General features: G+C 41.4%; 1 protein-coding gene across 1 annotated transcript; it reads left to right on the forward strand.

The window, feature by feature from the left end:
• Positions 1-1,891: 1,891 nt before the first annotated feature.
• LOC120738357 (NLR family CARD domain-containing protein 3-like) lies at positions 1,892-18,312 on the forward strand. Its single transcript, XM_040039539.1, has 9 exons — positions 1,892-2,041; positions 2,207-3,942; positions 4,591-4,598; positions 7,382-7,555; positions 7,795-7,968; positions 8,987-9,160; positions 13,396-13,569; positions 17,259-17,305; positions 17,480-18,312. Exons 1-9 carry the CDS (start codon positions 2,005-2,007, stop codon positions 18,022-18,024), a joined length of 3,069 nt encoding a protein of 1,022 aa, XP_039895473.1. The 5' UTR covers positions 1,892-2,004; the 3' UTR covers positions 18,025-18,312.
• The last annotated feature ends 3,845 nt before the right edge of the window (positions 18,313-22,157 follow it).

The following is a 22,157-nucleotide window of genomic DNA, read 5'->3' on the forward strand; positions in this document are numbered from 1 at the left end:
AAGGTTTTGAGAATGACACAAATATTAGTTTTCACAAAGTTTGCTGCTAAACTGCTTTTAGATTTTTGTTGCATTTGTTTCTGTGATATACTGAAATATAATTACAAACACTTCATACGTTTCAAAGGCTTTTATTGACAATTACATGACATTTATGCAAAGAGCCGTTGGCCCTTCTTTTTCAGGACCTCTGCAATTTGACTGGGCATGCTCTCAATCAACTTCTGGGCCAAATCCTGACTGATAGCAACCCATTCTGTCATAATGTCTTCTTGGAGTTTGTCAGAATTAGTGGGTTTTTGTTTGTTCACCCGCCTCTTGAGAATTGACCACAAGTTCTCAATGGGATTAAGATCTGGGGAGTTTCCAGGCCATGTACCCAAAATTTCAGCCTTTTTTTTCCTCGAGCCACTTATTTATCGCTTTTGCCTTATGGCACGGTGCTCCATCGTGCTGGAAAATGCATTGTTTGGTGAAGAACAATAGTGGCAGAGGTAAAATATGCCTCAGCCAATGCAAGCACCTTTCCCATCAGCATGCCCACAAGATATGATGTTTTGACACCGTCATCTGGAAAAGAGCGGAGAGAATGGTCAGACACTAGGTAGCATTGGAAAAGGAATCCCCAACTTACTGTAGAAGGGCTCAGGTGCCAGGGAGATCACATTTCTTAAAAAAGGCAAAAGAAGAAGCAATGTGGTGGAGCTCCTTTGACAGCCGATGGGGCAGCTGGCATCAGCATGTGTTATGGAAACCATAACACATGCTGCATCGGCTTTGGGCTCACAAGAGATGGACCCAAAAGCAGACAATAGCCAGACAGAAATCAATTCTCACAGTTTTTATTTAGAGCACAGATAACAACACGTAGCTGACATGAACTCATACTGGGCACACTGGAGTGTCTCTACACAGGCTCAGGCAGGGATGCACAGGGGTGAGCTACGGTGGTCCGGCAGAGTGAGCGGCAGGCAGATAAACAATGAAGTTCCCTGACCTGAGGAGGTGGTGAACTGAAGGAAGCAGAAGGGCAGGCAAGTAAAGTGTGGGTAATCCATATTTTCCAGAGGAGGTGAGTGACAGGCTGGCACGAGGCTTCAAAAAGTCACGAGGGTGTGAGTTAGCGCAGCGCAAGCTGCGACCATAAGGAGACGAGGTAAGTACCCAATTGAGGAAGCGTTAATCACAAAAACTGAGGCCATATTGTACTGTACGTAGCTGATGGACTGGCGAAGAAGAGATGGTCACGGTGGACTTAAATGCATCCGCACTTATTACAGCTGATTAGCAGCAGGTGGGTATGAGTGGACCTGGCTCTGCTCGGTAAGGGATCCACACACACCAGCTGCTCACTTGAACCATTACACCAGTATGTCTTTCCACCTGTTGTGATAGATTATTGCAAGGTCCCCGGCCAGTTCCAAAGGGCTGATAGATGGAAAAAAAACAGGAGGAGTGAATTAATTTAATTGAGATAAGTCATGGGGTTGTTACCATTTCTCAGTTACGCAGAGAAAGTCAAACTTGCAGTCAGTGAAGAGATGCTGGAAGAGATGCCCCTCACTTGTAAAAGAGATTATATCTAGGAGATTGAAGTTGACAGTGGTGGTACCACAATTGGCAGGATGGTCAAGAACCGCACCACTACTGAGTGCTGAGCATTGAGCGTGGAGCCAGCTATATCTGACTATATACTCTTTTATATCCATTCTGTTCACAGTCATCTCTATCCTGCACTTTGTAGACCAATGGATTGTCAGTGTATCCAACATGGATCTGATATTTGGCTCCATGACTTCAGTCTGATTGGGTCATTCATAAGCTATTCTGTTGCAGCTGCTAGAGAACAACATCATCACTTTTGTGAAGAACGAACTGAAGAAGATCCAGAAGGTTCTCAGTTCAGACTACCCAGAATGCTTAAAGAATCAGAGGGAGGATGATGAGAAGACGAGGAGCAGCAGAGAGGCATTTCTAAAGATAACACTAAACTTCCTGAGGAGAATGAAGCAGGAAAAGCTTGCTGACCGACTGCAGAGCAGTAAGAGGATTTATCTAAAGATTTAAGCTGCTGGATAAATGAAACGTTTACTAATGAAGATGAAAAAACTTATATACAGTCATTACTATGTGGGATGGAAATTTTTATGCCCACTTTTAAAAACATTACTTAATTGTTGATGTGTTTTTAATGTTTACTATTCAGGAATTCCTGCTTCAGTTTGTCAGCGTGAACTTAAATCGAAGATAAAGAAAAAGTTCCAGTGTGTGTTTGAGGGCATCGCTAAAGCAGGAAACCCAACCCTGCTGAATCAGATTTACACAGAGCTCTACATCACAGAGGGAAGGACTGCAGAGGTCATTGATGAACATGAGGTCAGACAGATTGAAACAGCATCCATGAAACCAGACAGACCAGAAACAACAATCAGACAAGAAGACATCTTTAAAGCCTCACCTGGAAGAGATGAACCAATCAGAACAGTGCTGACAAAAGGATGGGCTGGCATCGGGAAAACAGTCTTAACACAGAAATACACCCTGGACTGGGCTGAAGACAAAGCCAACTGGGACATCCAGTTCATATTTCCATTCACTTTCAGAGAGCTGAATGTGCTGAAAGACCAAAAGTTCAGTTTGGTGGAACTTGTTCATTACTTCTTTACTGAAACCAAAGAAGCAGGAATCTGCAGCTTTGAAGACTTTCAGGTTGTGTTCATCTTTGATGGTCTGGATGAATGTCGACTTCCTCTGGACTTCCACAAAACTACAATCCTAACTGACCCTAGAAAGTCCACCTCAGTGGATGAGCTGCTGATAAATCTCATTATGGGGAACCTGCTTCCCTCTGCTCGCCTCTGGATAACCACACGACCTGCAGCAGCCAATCAGATTCCTCCTGGCTGTGTCGGCTTGGTGACAGAGGTCAGAGGGTTCACTGACCCACAGAAAGTGGAGTATTTCAGGAAGAAATTCAGAGATAAGGAGCAAGCCAACAGGATCATCTCCCACATCAAGACATCACGAAACCTTCACATCATGTGCCACATCCCAGTCTTCTGCTGGATCACTGCTACAGTTCTGGAGGATGTGCTGAAAACCAGAGAGGGAGGACAGCTGCCCAAGACCCTGACTGAGATGTACATCCACTTCCTCGTGGTTCAGGCCAAAGTGAAGAAGGTCAAGTATGATGGAGGAGCTGAGACAGATCCACACTGGAGTCCGGAGAGCAGAAAGATGATTGAGTCTCTGGGAAAACTGGCCTTTGATCAGTTGCAGAAAGGAAACCTGATCTTCTATGAATCAGACCTGACAGAGTGTGGCATCGATATCAGAGCAGCCTCAGTGTACTCAGGAGTGTTCACACAGATCTTTAAAGAAGAGAGAGGACTGTACCGGGACAAGGTGTTCTGCTTCATCCACCTGAGTGTTCAGGAGTTTCTGGCTGCTCTTCATGTCCATTTGACTTTCATCAATTCTGGAGTCAATCTAATGAAAAACCAAACAACCACCCAGAAGTCTGAAACAAAAGAATCTGCAGAGAAACATTTCTACCAGACTGCTGTGGATAAGACCTTACAGAGTTCAAATGGACACCTGGACTTGTTCCTCCGCTTTCTTCTGGGTCTTTCGTTGGAGACCAATCAGATTCTCCTACGAGGTCTTCTGACACAGAGAGGAAGTAGCTCACAGACCAAGCAGGAAACTGTCCAGTACATCAAGAAGAAACTTAATGAGAATCTGTCTGTAGAGAAAAGCATCAATCTGTTCCACTGTCTGAATGAACTGAGTGATCGTTCTCTAGTGGATCAAATCCAACAGCATATGACATTAGGACTTCTCTCTTCACTGTCTCCTGCTCAGTGGTCAGCTCTGGTCTTCATCTTACTGTCATCAGAAAAAGATCTGGATGTGTTTGACCTGAAGAAATACTCTGCTTCAGAGGAGGCTCTTCTGAGGCTGCTGCCAGTGGTCAAAGCCTCAAACAAAGCTCTGTAAGTAAATATGTGTTCAGGCTTTTATTTATAACATAAACAGTGTAACCTGTGATGGCTTAAAAACTTAAATATATTTTATTAAATGATCATCAGCAATATGTGAAGTATATAATAATTGACGTTTTATAATCAACTCCTCAAAACTAAATATAAACACAATGAAAAGAAAAATCTGTGACATTTTTTATTCATACCAAAATCACATGAGATGATCCAGTGTTCTCTCTTTAGTTCCTCCTCAATTCTCCTCTGATCTTATTGCTCTGCATCAGTGCACTGCTCAGTTGAACATGAATTCACTTCTATATGTTACAGTCAGCCTCGCCAGGATGTTCCCCATTGTCTGCAGCTGCTGGCAGATTCAACCATATTCCTCATGTTTCTTGTGGTTTGCTTGTGGTTTTTCTCTCAGTCTCTCCTATGTCATGCACTTCGTGTTTGACTCTGCACAGTCTATGAACCTTGAGAAATTGTTTCAGAATTGTATCACCTGACAACAGACTGAGGACTCGTCATCACCTAAACTTCCGCTATCCACGTTTAAAAGGAGGGATATCTATCACCTTACTTCCGTGTTACCTCCGCAATGCAGTCAGTCAGGTATGGGATCAGAACGATGCCACCTTGAAATGAAACTGAAAAAATATTGAAATAAAAAAAAATGTAACTCAAATAAATGCACTGAAAAATCAGTGCCAGCAGATTGAAACTAAAAAATGGACTGAAACTGAAAAAAAATTGTAAGCGAAAAGAAAAAATTACTGTTGCAATCAATCTTTTTCACTATCAATTCTTTTCACTTTCAATACAAGATTTTTCAGTACGTTTATTTCAGTTACATTTTTTTTCTGTTTCATTTTAAGGTGGCATCTTTCTAATCCTATAGTCAGCCCCCTCACTCATCACTAGGGATGGGTACCGGTGTCCGGTGCCATGATGGCACTGGTTCTGACATAAACGGTAGTAACCAGACCGAAAAGCAGCGCACATTTCGGTGCTTTTTTTTCCTGAGCTGTGATACACTTTAGATTCTAGCCAATGATTTTATGTTTCCGAGGATAGTAGGCGGGTCCAGGTAGGTACGTTCTTTTAGAGCAGAGCTACAGATTAAAAATGCCCAAGATGAAGCGGTCAAAAGTCTGGCTGTACTTCACAGCAAAATATGCAAACTCAGCAGCCTGAAACAAGTGCTTTAAGCTGATACTGTGATACTGTCAAAGGAGGTAACACCTCGAATCTGATGAAACACCTGGTGACGCATAGCGTTTTTTTTTTTTTTTTTTTAAAAGCCGAGAAATGCGCCATATTTGATAGCTTGCTGCGGGACCTCACACCGTGCACATCTACTGCGGGTGGGTTGCCTGTTATCGGACCCGGAACAATATCCCCCAAAAACCCGAAGAATGGAGTCCTGGCCCGTAGTCCTGCCAGTGTAGCAGAAATGATGACGGATGATGACGGCAGTAGCAGCCGTTCTTCTCTGCGTGAGTAGCTTAATGTTGTCCGTGTGTAATTTTCGTTGAGTAGGCTAACCACATTATTACATTAATGCATGTAAGGTGAACTAGCAAACATCATCATAGCTACATGCAGCTGTCTTCATGTTTGATGGCAGATACTCCCTTCACCCTGGCCAAAACGGCTAAAATGACCAAAGAAAAAGTGGAAACAGCTAAACATGAGAGGTTTTTGGACAAAGTTTGTGTTTTTTCCATTGTTTAAGCACTGCTTCCAGCCAAGAGTGATCCCATATATGCCCCATAGCTGCAGAAAAGGCTAACATTGTTATCTTTTTACAAAAAACCAGCTGAACATGAGAGGTTTTTGGACAAAGTTTGTGTTCTCCATTCTTTAAGCACCGGTTTGAGCACCGTTTAAGCACCGGCACCGTTTCAAAAGTACCGGTTTGGCACCGGTATCGGATAAAACCTAAACGATACCCATCCCTACTCATCACTGTAGCTCAGCTCACCTGTCTCATCGCAGTTGCAGTAGTCCAGCTTGTTAGGTTTATCAGAAACCCATTGCTGGAACAAAGAGACAATCTACTGCAGTGGCAAACACCAGAGCGCTTTGTTTGATCTCGTGCATGAAGGAGGTGCCCGGGAGCGAGCACTGTTCCTGCCGCTTGAACCCCATCATCCTCGGTCAGCTCCCCTGTAGCACTGCCTTTTATTGTGCTTACATAAATATACATAGTTTCATTAACATCTGACATCTTAATCAGGCATGTATGTCAACAAAGTGTACCTATCTGTGTGCACGTGTAGGTATGCGTGTGTGTGTGTATGTGTGTACATGGGTATGAGTGTGTGTGTAGGTCGGTCAAGATATGACCCTGTGAACGCCTCCTGAAAAACCTTCGCCAGGAGTCCAGCAGTCCACCTACACAAAGGGCTCTTATACTCAAACAGTTACAGATACATCCTAAAATATCACTCTGACACAGCTTTTTCACTTTGGTACTAGCCAGACCCACTAGTTTATTTCTTTTTTAAATTATTTTTTATGATTCACACTGTGTGACGATGCTCCTGCTTTATGTATTCAGCAGTTTATAGCAGGGTCCTAGATGCTAACAGGCAACTAGCATACAAACAATTTGAACACGTGCTAATAAAAAATTCACACTGTTAAGGGCAGATCATGCATTTTAATCCAGGAACCTTCATCTTGTGATGCAACAGTGCTGATCACTGTGCCACCATGTAGTTGTAATAATGCGGAAAAAAAACCCACAAAGAAGATTTTCATGCTAGATTGAGCAAACTGACAATTTTTACCACAAAAACAAAAATGTCAGTACATGGTCTTGTCTGAGTAGACCAAAAATCTGGATTTTCCAGAAAGTATTCTAATTATAACAGAGAAAACAATGCTGTTAAATATATGCTTTTATCTTCAATAGTTTTTAAGGAATTTAATGTTGGCATCGAAATTCATATTGTGAATACATATGCTGTAAGTTGGTTGATGGATATAAAATATTTAAAACACAAAGCAACAATTTCACATTACCATGAGATGAAAATCATAAATGGTTCAGCAGCAAGCACATAATAACTTGAGATGGAATCACCAACGACTGAAACAGGTGAATATTTAGAGGCTGCAGCAATTGCAGTATGTTATAAATGAGGATTAGAACCTTGAACCTTGAACCTTGATTATGCAGAATAATTGCTGATCTTTATATTTGGAAACTAATCTACCAGCTCCTCACCTGTTTCTGTTTAGGAGTATAATTGTTTTAATGAGCCAATTCCAAGTCTTTAATATTTTTTGTTTCTGTAATATACACTGACATTTGTTTTTCTTGTGAAGGTTCAACATACGAAATTATTTAATTTGATAACAAAGTTTTTATTTTGTTTATTTTTTAGGCTGAACATCCCTTATCTCTCAGAGACAGGCTGTGAAACTCTTTTCTCAGGCCTCAGTTCTCAGTCCTCTAGACTCAGAGAGCTGGACCTGGGTATGAACAACCTGCATGAATCAGGGATGAGGCTTCTGTCAGCTACAGTGGACAGTCCACAGTGTACACTGGAAACAATCAGGTCAGATAAAGTAATATTTTGGATTCTTTATGAATTTACACAAGTAGTCAGATTTATCCAGTGTTATTTAAGTCTTTAGTTCTTCTTCTTCTTCTTGTTATTGTTATTGTTGTTATCATTATTATTATTATTATTGTTACTATTATTGTTATTATTCCTAAGCTATGGTAAGCTGCCACATTTCTAACCTCTTTAACATAAAAAAACAAAGATTCATAAAAATGTTTTTTTTCCCCCAGATTGAGTCTCTGTAACCTCTCAGAGAGAAGCTATGAATCTCTGTCCTCCGTTCTCAGCTCTCAGTCCTCTACTCTAAGAAAATTGGACCTGAGTAACTCTGATCTGCAGGATTCACCAGTGAAGCTTCTGTCTGTTGGACTGAGGAGTCCACACTGTAAACTGAATACTCTGAGGTCAGTGCAAGTGATATTCTGCTTTTTGTCAATTGTCAGAATTAACCAATAATAATACATGTCTTGATGCATGCTCAATCATCAGGAACTGGGGAACTGGCCTCACAGTCCATTATTAATTCAGTGTGCTGGTTTCAGTTATTGTGTAAATATACTGTTTATAAGGTTGTGGAAACATGCACTGACCTAAGACTGAAGAAATTACTTGGATGAAAACAAAATGTTTCTCCCACTGAAAATGCTACTTCCACATGAACAGAATCAATCTTTTGGGCAATAAGAATACACTACTCGAAAAAACAAAGACATAAAATAGAGAAAGATTTTTTAATCAGAATATAGCATCATCAGTTAAACATCTCCAATAGTTTTCTGATCTTTTTAGTAGCAGAGAGAGTAATTAATGAATTTCAGCTGCAGTCAGTGTCACTACTGGTAGCCTGGGGCAATACCTGGACCCTACAGAGGTTGCACACTTAGTCCAACTTATCAAGGATGTTATCAATATATGCATCACTGGAAGGTTTTGAGTGTCTCCCAGAACAATCTCGACAGCATGGAGGAGATTCCAGCGAACAGTCAGTTACTCTAAGAGAGCTGGACAGGGCTGTATAGCTGAATGGGTATCTGCTCCTTTGTGTAAACAAGATGAACACAGCCAGAGCAAAACAATTAAAAACATGCATAATGAGGGTAGTCTGAGGGCACAACATCCTCTTGTGGGTCCTGAATCCACTGCCTGCTATGTGGACCTGGATTGGCATTTACCATAGAATACCATAATTGATCCACAACTATACTGAGAACCTTTTTTAAAAATGTTGTTTGTATTTTATGGAGCAGTGCATTTTACCTAGTAAATGTCAATGTTATTCATTTGTTGTTGTACCTTGTTTAGGAAGTAAGGATTACTGAAAAAAAAACACCATTAAATATTCTAAATCTAATAACTCTTCAGTGCACCCCCACTGCACTTTAACAAACGTGTTTGTTTAATATTGTATCTTTCATTTTTCAGACTGAGTCACTGTCAGTTCTCAGAGAGAGGCTATGAAGCTCTGTTCTCAGCTCTCAGCTCTCAGTCCTCTAGTCTGAGAGAGCTGGACCTGAGTAACTCTGACATGCAGGATTCAGCAGTCAATCTTCTGTCTGCTGGACTGAGGAGTCCACAATGCAAAATGGAAACTCTCAGGTCAGAATTAAAACATTTCCACTGATGATCATTTAAAACCAGATTTATATTGCTGCATAAAGAGTAACTTGATAAAAATTTCTTAACATAAATAGTAAGTTGAAACCACAATCAATCTCCATCGCACCAGCATCATCAGCTTCATGTTCAAGAGCCTGGATGGATAGTGATTCTTTCTATGGTGGGACATTAAGAGCAGAAGTAAAACAGAAATGAGAAATGAGAGACTCTATGAATCTGCAAATGACAAAATATAAATAAGGATTAAGATCCAGCAATGATTATTGAAGTCATTGAGTCACTGATGGAACATTTGCGGTTATATAAACTGAAAACAGAATGAACCATAATAGAATGAACCATAATAGAAGGTGAAATGTCAGCTACCCAAAGGCAAAGGTATTCAGTTTAATTTTTAAAAGGGAAGATGGAACAACACTTTAAGCTACTGGACTAATTCAACATATCATGTTCTCCTCATAGAACCTGGATACATAAGCCCCTTTTCCATTAGTATCTACTCGGATCGACTTACCACAAATCAATTCAGATGAACTGATTTTCCATTGCAATCGTACTATCTATCAAGCCAAGTCAAGTCAAGTTGGTAGCAGGCAGTAGGTAGGGACACTGTTGAGCCTTCTTAATTATGGAGCTGGTATTGAGGAACCACGAGAGGTTCTCTCTCAGGTGGACACCAAGGAATTTGGTGCTCTTAACGACCTCTACAGAGGATTCAGTGGACAGCGATCACTCTTCTGAAGTTGACAACTCATCTCTTTTGTTTTGTCCATGTTAAGAGAAAGATGTCTCCGCTGTCCTGGAAGTGGCTTTGGATTCTTCTGCCATGAACATGTTTGCTGCTCTGACAAAAAATGACAATAAACATTCCATCGGGGTGTGATTTCTACAGCTTGCTGATTGCTCCTTACTGCTCCCAGAGTGCCTCTTTAGTGCTAGCACTGGGTGGGATGTACACTGCTATAACAAGCACAGCAGTGAATTCCTAAAGTAAATAAAAAAAGGTCTGCATCTAACATTCATAAACTCGGTGAGCAGTAATTAGAAACTAACACAGATTTCTTGCACCATTTCATGTTGATGTGGGCACAAAAGCCGCCACCACGAGTCTTACCACACAGAGCTGCATTTCTGTTGGTAGAAAGTGAGGTGAGCTTGTGTAGCTGAATGGTTGTGTCCAGAACTCTGTCACTAAGCCATGTTTCTGTAAAAACAAAGATGCAACAGTCCCTAAATTCCCGCTGTTTGGTCCACTGGAGTCAGATGTATTCCAGTTTATTGTCCAGTGAGCAAATGTTTGAGAGCAGGATGAATGGGACAGCTGGCCGGCTTGGATTTACTCTTACCATAGCACAGACCCCTGCATGTTTATTGTGCTTCTGCTTCCTCGCACACTTCTTCTGGTGACCTGTCCCCCGGCCACCAGCATCAGGTGATGACGAGGACTGGAGGCCTAGGCTTTGCAGTAACTTGAGGCACTTGCAGCAGTTCCTGGTCAATATTTGTATAATGCTTCTAATTTAGGAGTGTTTGCCGTTGGTAAAACTGAACACCGCTTGTTCTGGTGTTCAGAATGGCTCAGAATTTAGGATTATAAGGTGACAGAAAAAATACTAAAACAGCACCATTCTGGTCCAGAGTGGCCACTGCATGCAGTTGCTACACCACTGACGACGGGGTGAAATTCTGCCAAATGTCATGCATCACCCAAATATCATGCATGGTTGTTGTCATACAAATCCATCCAAGCTTCTATAGAAATAAGACACACGAGACACAACCGCTACAACAAAGATGGACATTGAGTCAAGAATATACCTGCTGCTCTGTCTGTGGCTTTTTGTCAGACTGAGGGAACAAGGCCTTGGTTTTTGAAGCCATTTTGATTGCTGCCGGATTTCACTGATTTGATTTCCACTTTTTGTTAGTTAGCGTGTGCACGGGTGTCAGAACTGAATGTAGTGTGTAACATGTAGTACAGGGTGGGCCATTTATATGGATACACCGTAATAACATGGGAATGGTTGGTGAGATTAAAGTTCTGTTTGTGGCACATTAGTATATGTGAGGAGGCAAACTCCTCAAGATGGGTGGTAACCATGGTGGCCATTTAGAAGTCGGCCATCTTGGATACAACTTTTGTTTTTTTCAATAGCAAGAGGGCCATGTGACTAATCAAACTTATTGGTAATGTCACAAGAAAAACAATGGAGTGCTTGGTTTCAACGTAACTTTATTCTTTCATGAGTTATTTCATGAGTTTCTCTGTGTTCACAGCCATTGACATGTCGAAGAGGTTAACATGTGAGGAGCGGATCAAAAATGTGTTGATATCTGGTGAACGCAGTAACCGGGTCATTGCAGCAGATTTCAATGCAAGACACCCTACGAGACCACCCATCTCCCATGCTACAGTTAGCAAACTGCTTGCTAAGTTTCGTGAAACTGGTTCAGTGTTGGATTTGCCAAAATGTGGACGCAAGAAAACTGTCACTAATGAAGAAACATCAGTGGCTGTCCTAGCGTCATTCAGCAAGAGCCCACAGCGTAGCACTTGCCACATGTCACTGAAGAGTGGCATTAGTCGAACATCCCTTCGGCGGATATTAGCTACTCACAAATGGCACCCTTACAAACTCCAGCTACTGCAGCATCTCAACGAGGATGACCCAGATCGGCGCACAGAATTTGCAGAATGGGTAAAACAAAAATTGGAACAGGACCCTCAGTTCATGCAGAAGATTTTGTTCAGTGATGAGGCAAACTTTTATGTGAATGGTGAAGTTAACAAACAAAACCACCGCTATTGGTCTGACAGTAACCCACATTGGATGGATCCCTCCAAGACTGTTGGAAGAACAAAAGTGATGGTTTGGTGTGGTATATGGGGTACAACGATAGTGGGTCCATTCTTTATCAATGGAAACCTCAAGGCCACTGGATATTTGAAATTGCTATATGATGATGTGTTTCCCTCTTTATGCACTGAAGCTGGCATGTTCCCTGACATTTTCCAGCATGATGGTGCACCACCACATTATGGGTGCCAGCTCCAAGCATTCCTAGATGAACAGTTTCCTGGAAAGTGGATTGGTCGTTGTGGGCCAGTTAATTGGCCCCCAAGGTCTCCCGATCTGACCCCCTTAGACTTTTATCTTTGGGGTCATCTGAAGGCAATTGTCTATGGTGTGAAGATACGAGATGTGCAGCACCTGAAACTACGGATACTGGATGCCTGTGCTGGCATTTCTCCTGCGGTGTTGCTATCAGTGTGTGAAGAGTGGGAGAAGAGGGTTGCATAGACAATCCAAAACAATGGGCAGCACATTGAACACATTTTATAAGTGGTCAGAAACTTGTAAATAAAGTTACGTTGAAACCAAGCAAACCATTGTTTTTCTTGTGACATTACCAATACATTTGAAAAAACAAAAGTTGTATCCAAGATGGCCGACTTCTAAATGGCCACCATGGTCACCACCCATCTTGAGGAGTTTTCCCCCTCACATATACTAATGTGCCACAAACAGGACTTTAATATCACTGACCATTCCCATGTTGTTACGGTGTATCCATATAAATGGCCCACCCTGTATTTAAATATGTGTAAGTTGTTTTTCTGAAGTGCAGCTATCATATTAGGAGTAGATAGTAGCAGTGAGCATGCTCTGAGCTGCAAAATAATATATCTGAATTTTAGTTAAAATATTTATTTTGCCACTCAGTGCATTCTTGATGTTTATAAATTAAGAAGGTTTATAAGTTTCTACAGCAAAAAAAAAAAAATCATATTTACATCTAAGGGGTTGAGTTTTACTGTTTTATTTTATGTCCTTTACAATCTCTAGCACCAGTTCATCTATAGGGTTTGCTCAGTCCTTCCATTTCGTGAAATGTTTAAAATGCTCCTTGTTATTTGAGGGTGCACAGATCCTGAGGCAGAAACCCTTGGTTAACGGGAAAATGATGACTGTGATGATTCTTATCATCTGTGACTGGAATTTTAAGTTTTGTCAAACCAGCTAATACAAAAAAAGCCTGGCAATGTTGAACTTGTTGTGGAAGCCACTCCCAGTTTAAGTTCAGGAGACAGACACCTTCTCTACTTTCAAGATCAGCTTCAAACTTTCCTTTTTGTTAAAGCTCACAGTTAGAGCTGGCTTAGGTGATTTTGTTCATTGTTCACAAATGGTTGTTGTTTTGCGCATCTGCAGTCTGTCAGGCTGTCTGATCACAGAGGAAAGCTGTACTTCTCTAACCTCAGCTGTGAGCTCCAACCCTTCCCATCTGAGAGAGCTGGACCTGAGCTACAATGATCCAGGGGACTCAGGAATGAAGCTGTTGTCGGCTGGACTTAAGGATCCACGCTGGAGACTGGACACTCTCAGGTATGGAGAGAATGTCTGATATTTGCTTCATGCACGTGACACGAACTGATCAACAAGCAATATATATGTATGAGGTGTCTAGTGAGAGCATTTCCAGAAACAATTTGTAAATATCTCAATATATTTACAGCGAAAATTATATTAATATTTGAATAGAGAGGCACAGGACATACTTATCCTAGATTAAAACAACTATTGGAACCTTTTGAAACTGTTAGCCTCACTTCATTTATTTATGGCAAATGGCCTGAATTTGTAAAGCACTTTAGGCAAGGCAAGGCAAGTTTATTTGTATAGTACAATTCAACAACAAGGTGATTCAAAGTGCTTTACAGAGACATTAGAAACACAAACAGATAAAAAGCATGATTTAAAATTGATTAAAACAAGCAAACAAACAAAACAGTATATAAAATCAAAACAGATAAAATCAGAACAGTAGATAAAATCAATAGTTAAAATGTAAGTTTTGAAATTTAAGCTTAAGTGCGCATTTGGTGCTTTATTCAAATGCAGCTGAGAACAGGTGAGTCTTCAACCTGGATTTAAATAAACTGAGTGTTTCAGCTGATCTGAGGCTTTCTGGGAGTTTGTTCCAGATATGAGGAGCATAAAAGCTGAATGCAGCTTCTCCGTGTCTGGTTCTGACTCTGGGAACTGATAAAAGACCGGATCCAGATGACCTGAGGGATCTGGAAGGTTCATACTGGGTCAGGAGGTCACTGATGTATTTTGGTCCTAAACCATTCAGAGCTTTATAGACCAGCATCAGAACTTTAAAGTCTATCCTTTGACGGACAGGCAGCCAGTGTAAAGACCTCAGAGCTGGACTGATGTGGTCCACTTTTTTGGTCTTAGTGAGGACTCGAGCAGCAGAGTTCTGAATGAGCTGTAGTTGTCTGACTGATTTTTTAGGTAGACCTGTAAAGATGCTGTTACAGTAATCAAGCCTACTAAAGATGAATGCATGGACTAGTTTTTCCAGGTCCTGTTGAGACATCAGATCTTTTATCCTTGAAATATTCTTGAGGTGATAGTAAGCTGATTTTGTTATTGTCTTAATGTGTTTTTCTAAGTTTAGGTCTGCATCCATCACTACACCCAAATTTCTCGCCTGGTTTGTGGTTTTTAGATGTATAGATTGAAGTTCTCTGGTGACCTGTAATCGTTTTTCTTTGGTGCCAAAGACTATTACCTCAGTTTTGTTTTTGTTTAGTTGGAGAAAATTGTGGCACAACCAGTCATTAATTTCCTCAATGCATTTACCAAGAGCCTGTACAGGGCCTCGGTCTCCTGGTGACATTGTGATATATATTTGTGTGTCATCTGCATAGCTGTGGTAGTTTATTTTGTTGTTCTTTATAATCTGTGCCAGTGGGAGGATGTAAATGTTAAACAGAGGGGGTCCCAAGATGGAACCTTGGGGAACTCCACATGTGATACTTGTCTGCTCAGATGTGAAATTACCTATTGATACAAAGTATTTCCTGTTTTCTAAGTATGTTTTGAACCAGTTTAGTACAGTTCCTGAAAGACCTGTCCAGTTCTCCAGTCGTTTGAGTAATATGTTGTGGTCAACTGTATCAAATGCTGCACTGAGATCCAGTAAAACTAAGACTGACATTTTTCCACTGTCTGTATTCAGACATATGTCATTAAACACTTTGGTCAGAGAGGTTTCAGTGCTGTGGTTCTGTCTAAAACCTGACTGGAAGGCATCGTAGCAGTTATTCTGTTTTAAGAAGTAACTGAGCTGTTGAGAAACTGCTTTTTCAATGATCTTACTTAAAAATGGGAGATTTGAGATCGGCCTGTAGTTGTTCATTTGTGTCTTGTCAAGATTGTCCTTTTTCAGTATAGGTTTGATTACAGCAGTTTTTAGTGATTCTGGAAACACACCTGATAATAAAGAAAAGTTGACGATCTGTAACAGGTCTGACTCTAAAGTCTTTGAGACCTTTTTGAAAAAACTTGTTGGCAGGACATCTAAACAGCAGGAGGAGGAGTTCAGTTGACCTAAGATGTCCTCCAGGTCTTTGCTGTTAATCGGGTGAAACTGTTTCATGGTGTTTAAACAGTTTTTCGGTGGACACAGTACATATCCTGGATCTGCTGTTGATGTACCAATTGCTTGTCTAATTTTTTGGATTTTTTCTGTGAAGAATTTGGCAAAGTCATTGCAGGCCATGGTTGAATGAAGTTCAGCTGCCACTGACACAGGAGGGTTTGTTAGCCTGTCAACTGTAGAAAATAAGACCCGAGCATTATGGCTTTTTTTAGTGATGATGTCAGAGAAGTAGGACCTTCTTGCACTCCTCAGTTGTAAATCATAATTGTGAAGTTTCTCTTTATAGATGTCATAGTGAACCTGGAGGTTTGTTTTTCTCCATCTGCGCTCAGCTTTCCTACACTCTCTTTTTTCATTTTTCACCAGTGTGGAGTTTCTCCATGGAGACTTTTTTCTTCCAGAGATAACCTTCACCTTAATGGGAGCAATAGTGTCCATTACATTTAACATGTTAGCATTGAAGCTATTGACAAGCTCATTGACTGAACCTCTGGACCCTAAGGACCCCGAAAGCGCTTTACACATTCAGTCATCCACCCATTCACACACTGGTGATGGCAAGCTACATTGTAGTCACAGCCACGCTGGGGCGCACTGACAGAGGCGAGGCTGCCGGACACTGGCATCACCAGGCCCTCTGACCACCACCAGTAGGCAACGGGTGAAGTGTCTTGCCCAAGGACATAACGACCGAGACTGTCGGAGCCGGGGCTCGAACTGCCAACTCTTGAGCTACGATCGCCCACATTTATTTAGATAAACTTTTATATTGACAGCTGTGATAGAAGCTGACAACTATGGCATGCTCTCTATATATTTAAAGGTAAGCAGCAGTGCAGAAATGCATGTATGTGTTTCTAGTGCTCCTCATAGACAAAAGTCGAAATTTGTTTTGAAAACCCAATATGCAAAATCATAGAACTGAAAACAATGCAATAAAGAAATATAGTTAGAAACGACCCAGGTGGAAGATACAGAGGCAGGAAGGAAGTGATAAAAAGGAGCGTTTATTGGTCCAAATGTAAAACTGAAAAATGAGGAAACACAAAGTCCATCAAACAGAAATCCAAAGTAGGCGCAGGAAAAGAGGACAGTATATACACTGGGAGCTACCTGCAAACACAAAGACAGGTGGGAGCATAGCACAGGTGCAGATGAGAGAGTTTGGCTGGTGAGAGATGAGCTGATTGGATTATGTGTATGTGTCGGGAATGGTGGCTTTTTGAATTGTTACTGGATGTTATTGCTGATGGTAATTATTCTCAGATTAAGGATTTGGTTTGAGAATTAAAAACTTTGGATTTGTGAAGGAACAGTGGTAGGGCTACTGACTGAAAGCATGTAGCCCTACACACTACACACTACAAAGAAGCATAAACAGAAGAGAAATATAAAGATAATGAAGGTCACAGTTTGAATTTAATTCAATACAGGGTGTACTGACAGATCCAGGATCAGTCCAAATCATCAGCGGTTTGATCCACATGTGGATTGAAGTGAATTTGTGAAAATCTGTTGGTCTGTTATCAGTGTCTAACAGTATGTGTATGAGAGCCATGTAATGTCCATGTGTGCATGCTGAAAGAGACTGTGCTGCTCTGACCCCCCCTCCTCCTTTCAGGGTGGAGCCTGCTGGAGAACGATGGTTGACACCAGGTCTGAGGAAGTGTAAGTGTGTTTTTAATGTGATTCATAAAAACAAAGCAGCACACATTCAACCATTTTCAAACTGTCACATCACTCATTCACATCTCTGATGTCAGGCGTCATAATCAAAGTACCAATCAATGAACAGATGATGGATCAATAACTGCAGCTGGATTGTGTTTGTTCTCTCATCAGATTCCTGTCAACTCACAATTGACACAAACACAGTTCACACAAACATCAAACTGTCTGATGACAACAACAAGAAGGTGACACGTGTGAAGGAGGTTCAGTCATATCCTGATCATCCAGACAGATTTGATGTTCATTACCAGCTGCTGTGTAGAAATGGTCTGACTGGTCGCTGTTACTGGGAGGTCGAGTGGAGAGGAGACGTTTATATATCAGTGAGTTACAGAAGAATCAGAAGGAAAGGAGACAGTGAAGACTGCTTGTTTGGATACAACAATCAGTCCTGGAGTCTCAGCTGCTCTGATGATGATGGTCCTCGTTCTGTCTGGAACAATAACAGACAAACATCCATCTCCTCCTCCTCCACCTCCTCCTCTGTCTCTAACAGAGTAGCAGTGTATGTGGACTGTCCTGCTGGCACTCTGTCCTTCTACAGAGTCTCCTCTGACACTCTGATCCACCTCCACACCTTCAACACCACATTCACTGAAACTCTTTATCCTGGGTTTAGACTCTGGTCTCCTGGTTCCTCAGTGAGTCTGTGCTGAGTTGAGTGTAAAGAGTGTCCTTCAGTTAGAGAAACGCTCTGACAGTTGAGCAGATAGTTCAGTCTGTACATGTTTGTCTCTTTCACTCGTTTTCAGATTCATGGATTCAATCAGTTGATGTTTTAAACTGTTCTAAATGATTCATTGTAAACTGCATCCTCTTCTGTCCTTTAAAGATGGAAGCTTCACAGTGAATATCAGTATGTTGTGTTTCTCCGAAGCTCAGTTCATAACCAGCTCCTCTGCATTTTCAACAAGTCTGAGCTCAATAAAATGAATTGAAATATTTGATTTCTCTTTTTGATAGGATTTTTCCAATGTAATGGGAAAATTCTAGTTAACCCTCACATTTAGATTTACGTTGTTAGAACTTCACTGTATGATTTTTGTATAACCTTTGCATGCATGCAACCCACACATTCTTGTGTTCACCAACAGCCTGGGTTGGAGAAAAGACTGTTGTAACTGAAAAGATACATAGAGTTTGTGTGATGTTATAAAAGGGGCACTGCGACGCCCCGAGGTTGGAATGCTCATTACTATGAACCTGTTATACTTTGATGTGTGCGTGTTCTCTTGCACGCAGTGATAAATTGTTTGACCACAGCTCTTTCCGTCTTGCAGACTTTATTTACAAAATTCTACGACACCAAGCTTTCTACATGCTTTTATTGTTTCAATCAATTTAAAAAATGTTTCAGATATAAAAGCTGAGAATACTGGATCAGTAGTTTTTAATAGAGTTATAACCATGATATGTTTTGTATTGTGATATCATAATGCATGTGACTAATCTAATAAATGGCAAAGAGTGCATTAAACATGTGAAATTGGTCTTGTTATAAGTATGTAAATATTTCTGTATAGCACTGCATATGTTGTGTATTTGCTTAGTTCATATGAAACATGAAAACTATCACAAAGGGTAATGGTGTCATCATCCCTGTGTCTCTCCAGCTGGCTAATGTCGGGCCATAGTATTGTTTTTGTTTTTGTGTGTGTCTCTCTCTCTTTTTAACATCGCTGCCTTCTACCTGCCTGGGCAGAGCTCATTACTGGGCTCTCGCTTTTGGCCCACCCACCTGCCACTGATTTGTTCCTATGATTTGTGGCTACTATTTGACGTGGTGGCTCAGAGCAGCTCGTCGCTGGAACGGTGAATGCCCTGTGTTCGTAAAGCCCCGGCTAGTCTCAAACTTATGTTTGTAATTTCTGGATGTAGAATTACTTCTTGCTTCCTGGACCTGTTAATCTGTTTTTCCCTGGATCCCAGTCAATGTTCCCTCTAATATTTCATATGTCTGAGCGAGCACACAAACTCCCTGAGCGTCCCTTGGACCACTGTGAGCAACAGCAGACGTGTGCACTGTGGTCACGCCAGCATCAAATCCATCCAAGTTACATGGTTTATTAAAATAATCAAATTACAGCATTTACATTTATGTTAGACTATTTTTAATTGACTGCTTTGGCACTTACAATGAAAATTTAAAATCTTGTTGATGACCTTGTGTAGTATGTCAACACTATTGGAAGTAAAATAACTTGAACTTCCAATTTTGAAAACACAACTTTCTTTTTATTTTTAATAAAGCTCTTGTGACTTGTATTATGAGTCTGAGTCTGTGGTCTGGGAGAGAGTCTGTAACTCTCTGTCTGCAAAATACAGTATATATGGACCAATGTTGGGCATTTAATTATATAGTTACTTCTTCAAAAAAGTTACTGAGTTATGCAAACAACAACGTTTTTTGCAGCTGTTTACCTAAAAATGCAGCCAAGGCGTTTTCTTAAATAAACATTTCAAACTATTTACAGCACAATCAGCTGTTCTGCATCAAATTTGATGCCACACAAATTATTTGTGTCACTCCAAAAAACAATTTCTGTCCACTATGAGATGAAGGAGAACAACAGCCTGATACCTGCAGGCCTGACAGCAGCAGATGTATCACTGCTGTAACACCTGTAACACTCAGCAGTCGCCTCACTGTTCTGACACACACAACAAAACTATTGACTACACTACACACTAACTACACAAGATTTGTGCTAAACATCTCAAATCTCTCACATCTCAAAACACAGCCGTCACTCCTAAAACTTCCCCCTTCCTAAATAATAAATGCCATGTTGCCATATCATTTTTTGATTGGTCCACATGGTACATTTTTCGACTAATAGGAATGGGTGGGGGTGTTTTGGTTTTGTCTTTGCTCACAGGCGGAGAGTGCTTTCCAGTGTTTTCCTTATAAAACGCCGTTTTTACCGTTTCTTCCCGCAGTAAATATAAACAACGACAGTATTCAGGAAGAAACAAACATTGCAAATATTTTTATCATAACTCTGGTTTTACGTGGCCGATCAACACAATTTAAAAACTGGTATAAAGTCCACACTTTTCCCGTCAGTTGTTCCGTCTATCCTGCTCACATCTCCAATGGTTGTACACGTTGTCATTAACGTGGCTTCACTCCACATCAGCCGCTTTACTAGCTAAAACACCGGTGTCGGCACATAAGGACGCTGTCATAGCCTGTCAACCACGTTGATTAGCTGCGTATATACGAATGTGAATCGCATCATTGGCTGGACTATGGGATAAGGTGGCATCGTTGTAATCCCATACTGGAGCAGCCAGTCACTGACTAACACTGCAAAACAGGATTGTTAAAGTATTAATTTTAATTTCAATTCAGCTTGGATTTTTGTTTTGTGCGCAACACAGATTTTCTCTGCGCAGAGACCGTGCCAGCAGTGCACAATTGCACACGTGCGCAGCTTAGAGGGAACATTGATCGCAGTGTGCAGCTGTGTGGACTGGAGCAAGACAGTGAAAAGCGTGAGTGGCAGAAGAGGATTCATGGCAGACTGAGGAGCGTGTCGTGGAGTGCTTCTGAACGGAGAAGAGAGTAGACGAGCTCGCACTGAAGATTTGAGTATGTGGATTAACCCCCCTGTTGTGGAAGTTTTCCATTAAATAAAGCCTGCAGACGAGCGGTGAGCGGTAGCTAACATTCTTTAATCAAAAACAAAGAACAGACGAACCAAATTTCTGGAGAGCCTGCATGATCGCGGGGCAGATGGTCAGCAGAGTCTCTCTGAGCCTAGCATGGCTCTCAGTTAAATACCTTTCACAGGAACAAAAGGCAGTACACAGCTGTTTCACACTCCCTTGCTACCTCCCAGAGTCCTCGAAGAGACAAAAGACTCTTCCTGTGGAGCTGTCTGCTTCCCCCAACTTCCTTACTAGACCCCCACCATTTGTCTTACTGTATGAGTGTGAGACATGTTAAAATCCAGTGGCACCAAGGCATTATACAATAAAATAATGTGAATGATACATAAATAAAAGAAATTCCTATCCCCCCCCCCGGATCCCTGGATCCTGCTCGTCATTTGTATATACAGTTGCACTTTGGTGATTTGTGTGAATAAACTGTGAACTCTTGTTTTTCAGGCTGGGTCTGCACTTAAATCCATTCAGTCTTGCTTGACACCTGCTAGCGAATCTGGTGGATTTGGTGACAGATTTGTTTTGATGTAGAATATTTAGAAGCTGTGTCATTGTTGTGAAGAACTGTGAAGGTTCTCAGTCATCCAGGTCATCATAGTCAAAGGAGCTTGCAAAGAAAAGCGTCTGGACTTCTTTAAGTTACTTGAAGACGTTTCACCTCTCATCCGAGAAGCTTCTTCAGTTCTAAGGTCAAATGGTGGAGAGTCCCAGATATAAACCTAGTGGGAGTAACCCCCCACAGAGGGACAAAAGGACCCCCTGATGATCCTCTAATCGCCTGAGCCAAGGTGTGAAACTGGGCGTGGGCCCCAATCAGCCAGAGTTTCGGGTGGGTTCATTGTGAAACCTGGCCCCACCTTATCATGCGAATTCCTGAGATCAGATGGCCCAGGATGTGAGTGGGCGTTAAGGCGTCTGGGAAGGGATCTCAAAACTGGATTATAGATGGCAGACAGTTGGTGTCGTAAACCCCCGCCTCTGTTCAAAGATGGTCGCTCACAGTGGACATAGATGGCCTCTTTCCCTCCTCTTTCAAACCATCTGTCCTCTCTGTCCAAAATGTGAACATTGGCATCCTCGAAAGAGTGTCCTTTATCCTTAAGATGCAGATGGACAG

This window comes from Simochromis diagramma, unplaced genomic scaffold, assembly GCF_900408965.1.
Source record: "Simochromis diagramma unplaced genomic scaffold, fSimDia1.1 OVJJ01000105.1, whole genome shotgun sequence".
Classification (NCBI taxonomy): Eukaryota; Metazoa; Chordata; class Actinopteri; order Cichliformes; family Cichlidae; genus Simochromis; species Simochromis diagramma.

Bases quoted from the DNA above. Each gene is read 5' to 3' on its own strand.
- LOC120738357 (XM_040039539.1), top strand. From the start codon at position 2,005: ATGAAGCAGGAAAAGCTTGCTGACCGACTGCAGAGCA. The intron at 2,042-2,206 runs GTAAGAGGATTT...TTTACTATTCAG, and splicing joins TGCTGACCGACTGCAGAGCA to GAATTCCTGCTTCAGTTTGT. The intron at 7,969-8,986 runs GTCAGTGCAAGT...TTCATTTTTCAG, and splicing joins TGTAAACTGAATACTCTGAG to ACTGAGTCACTGTCAGTTCT.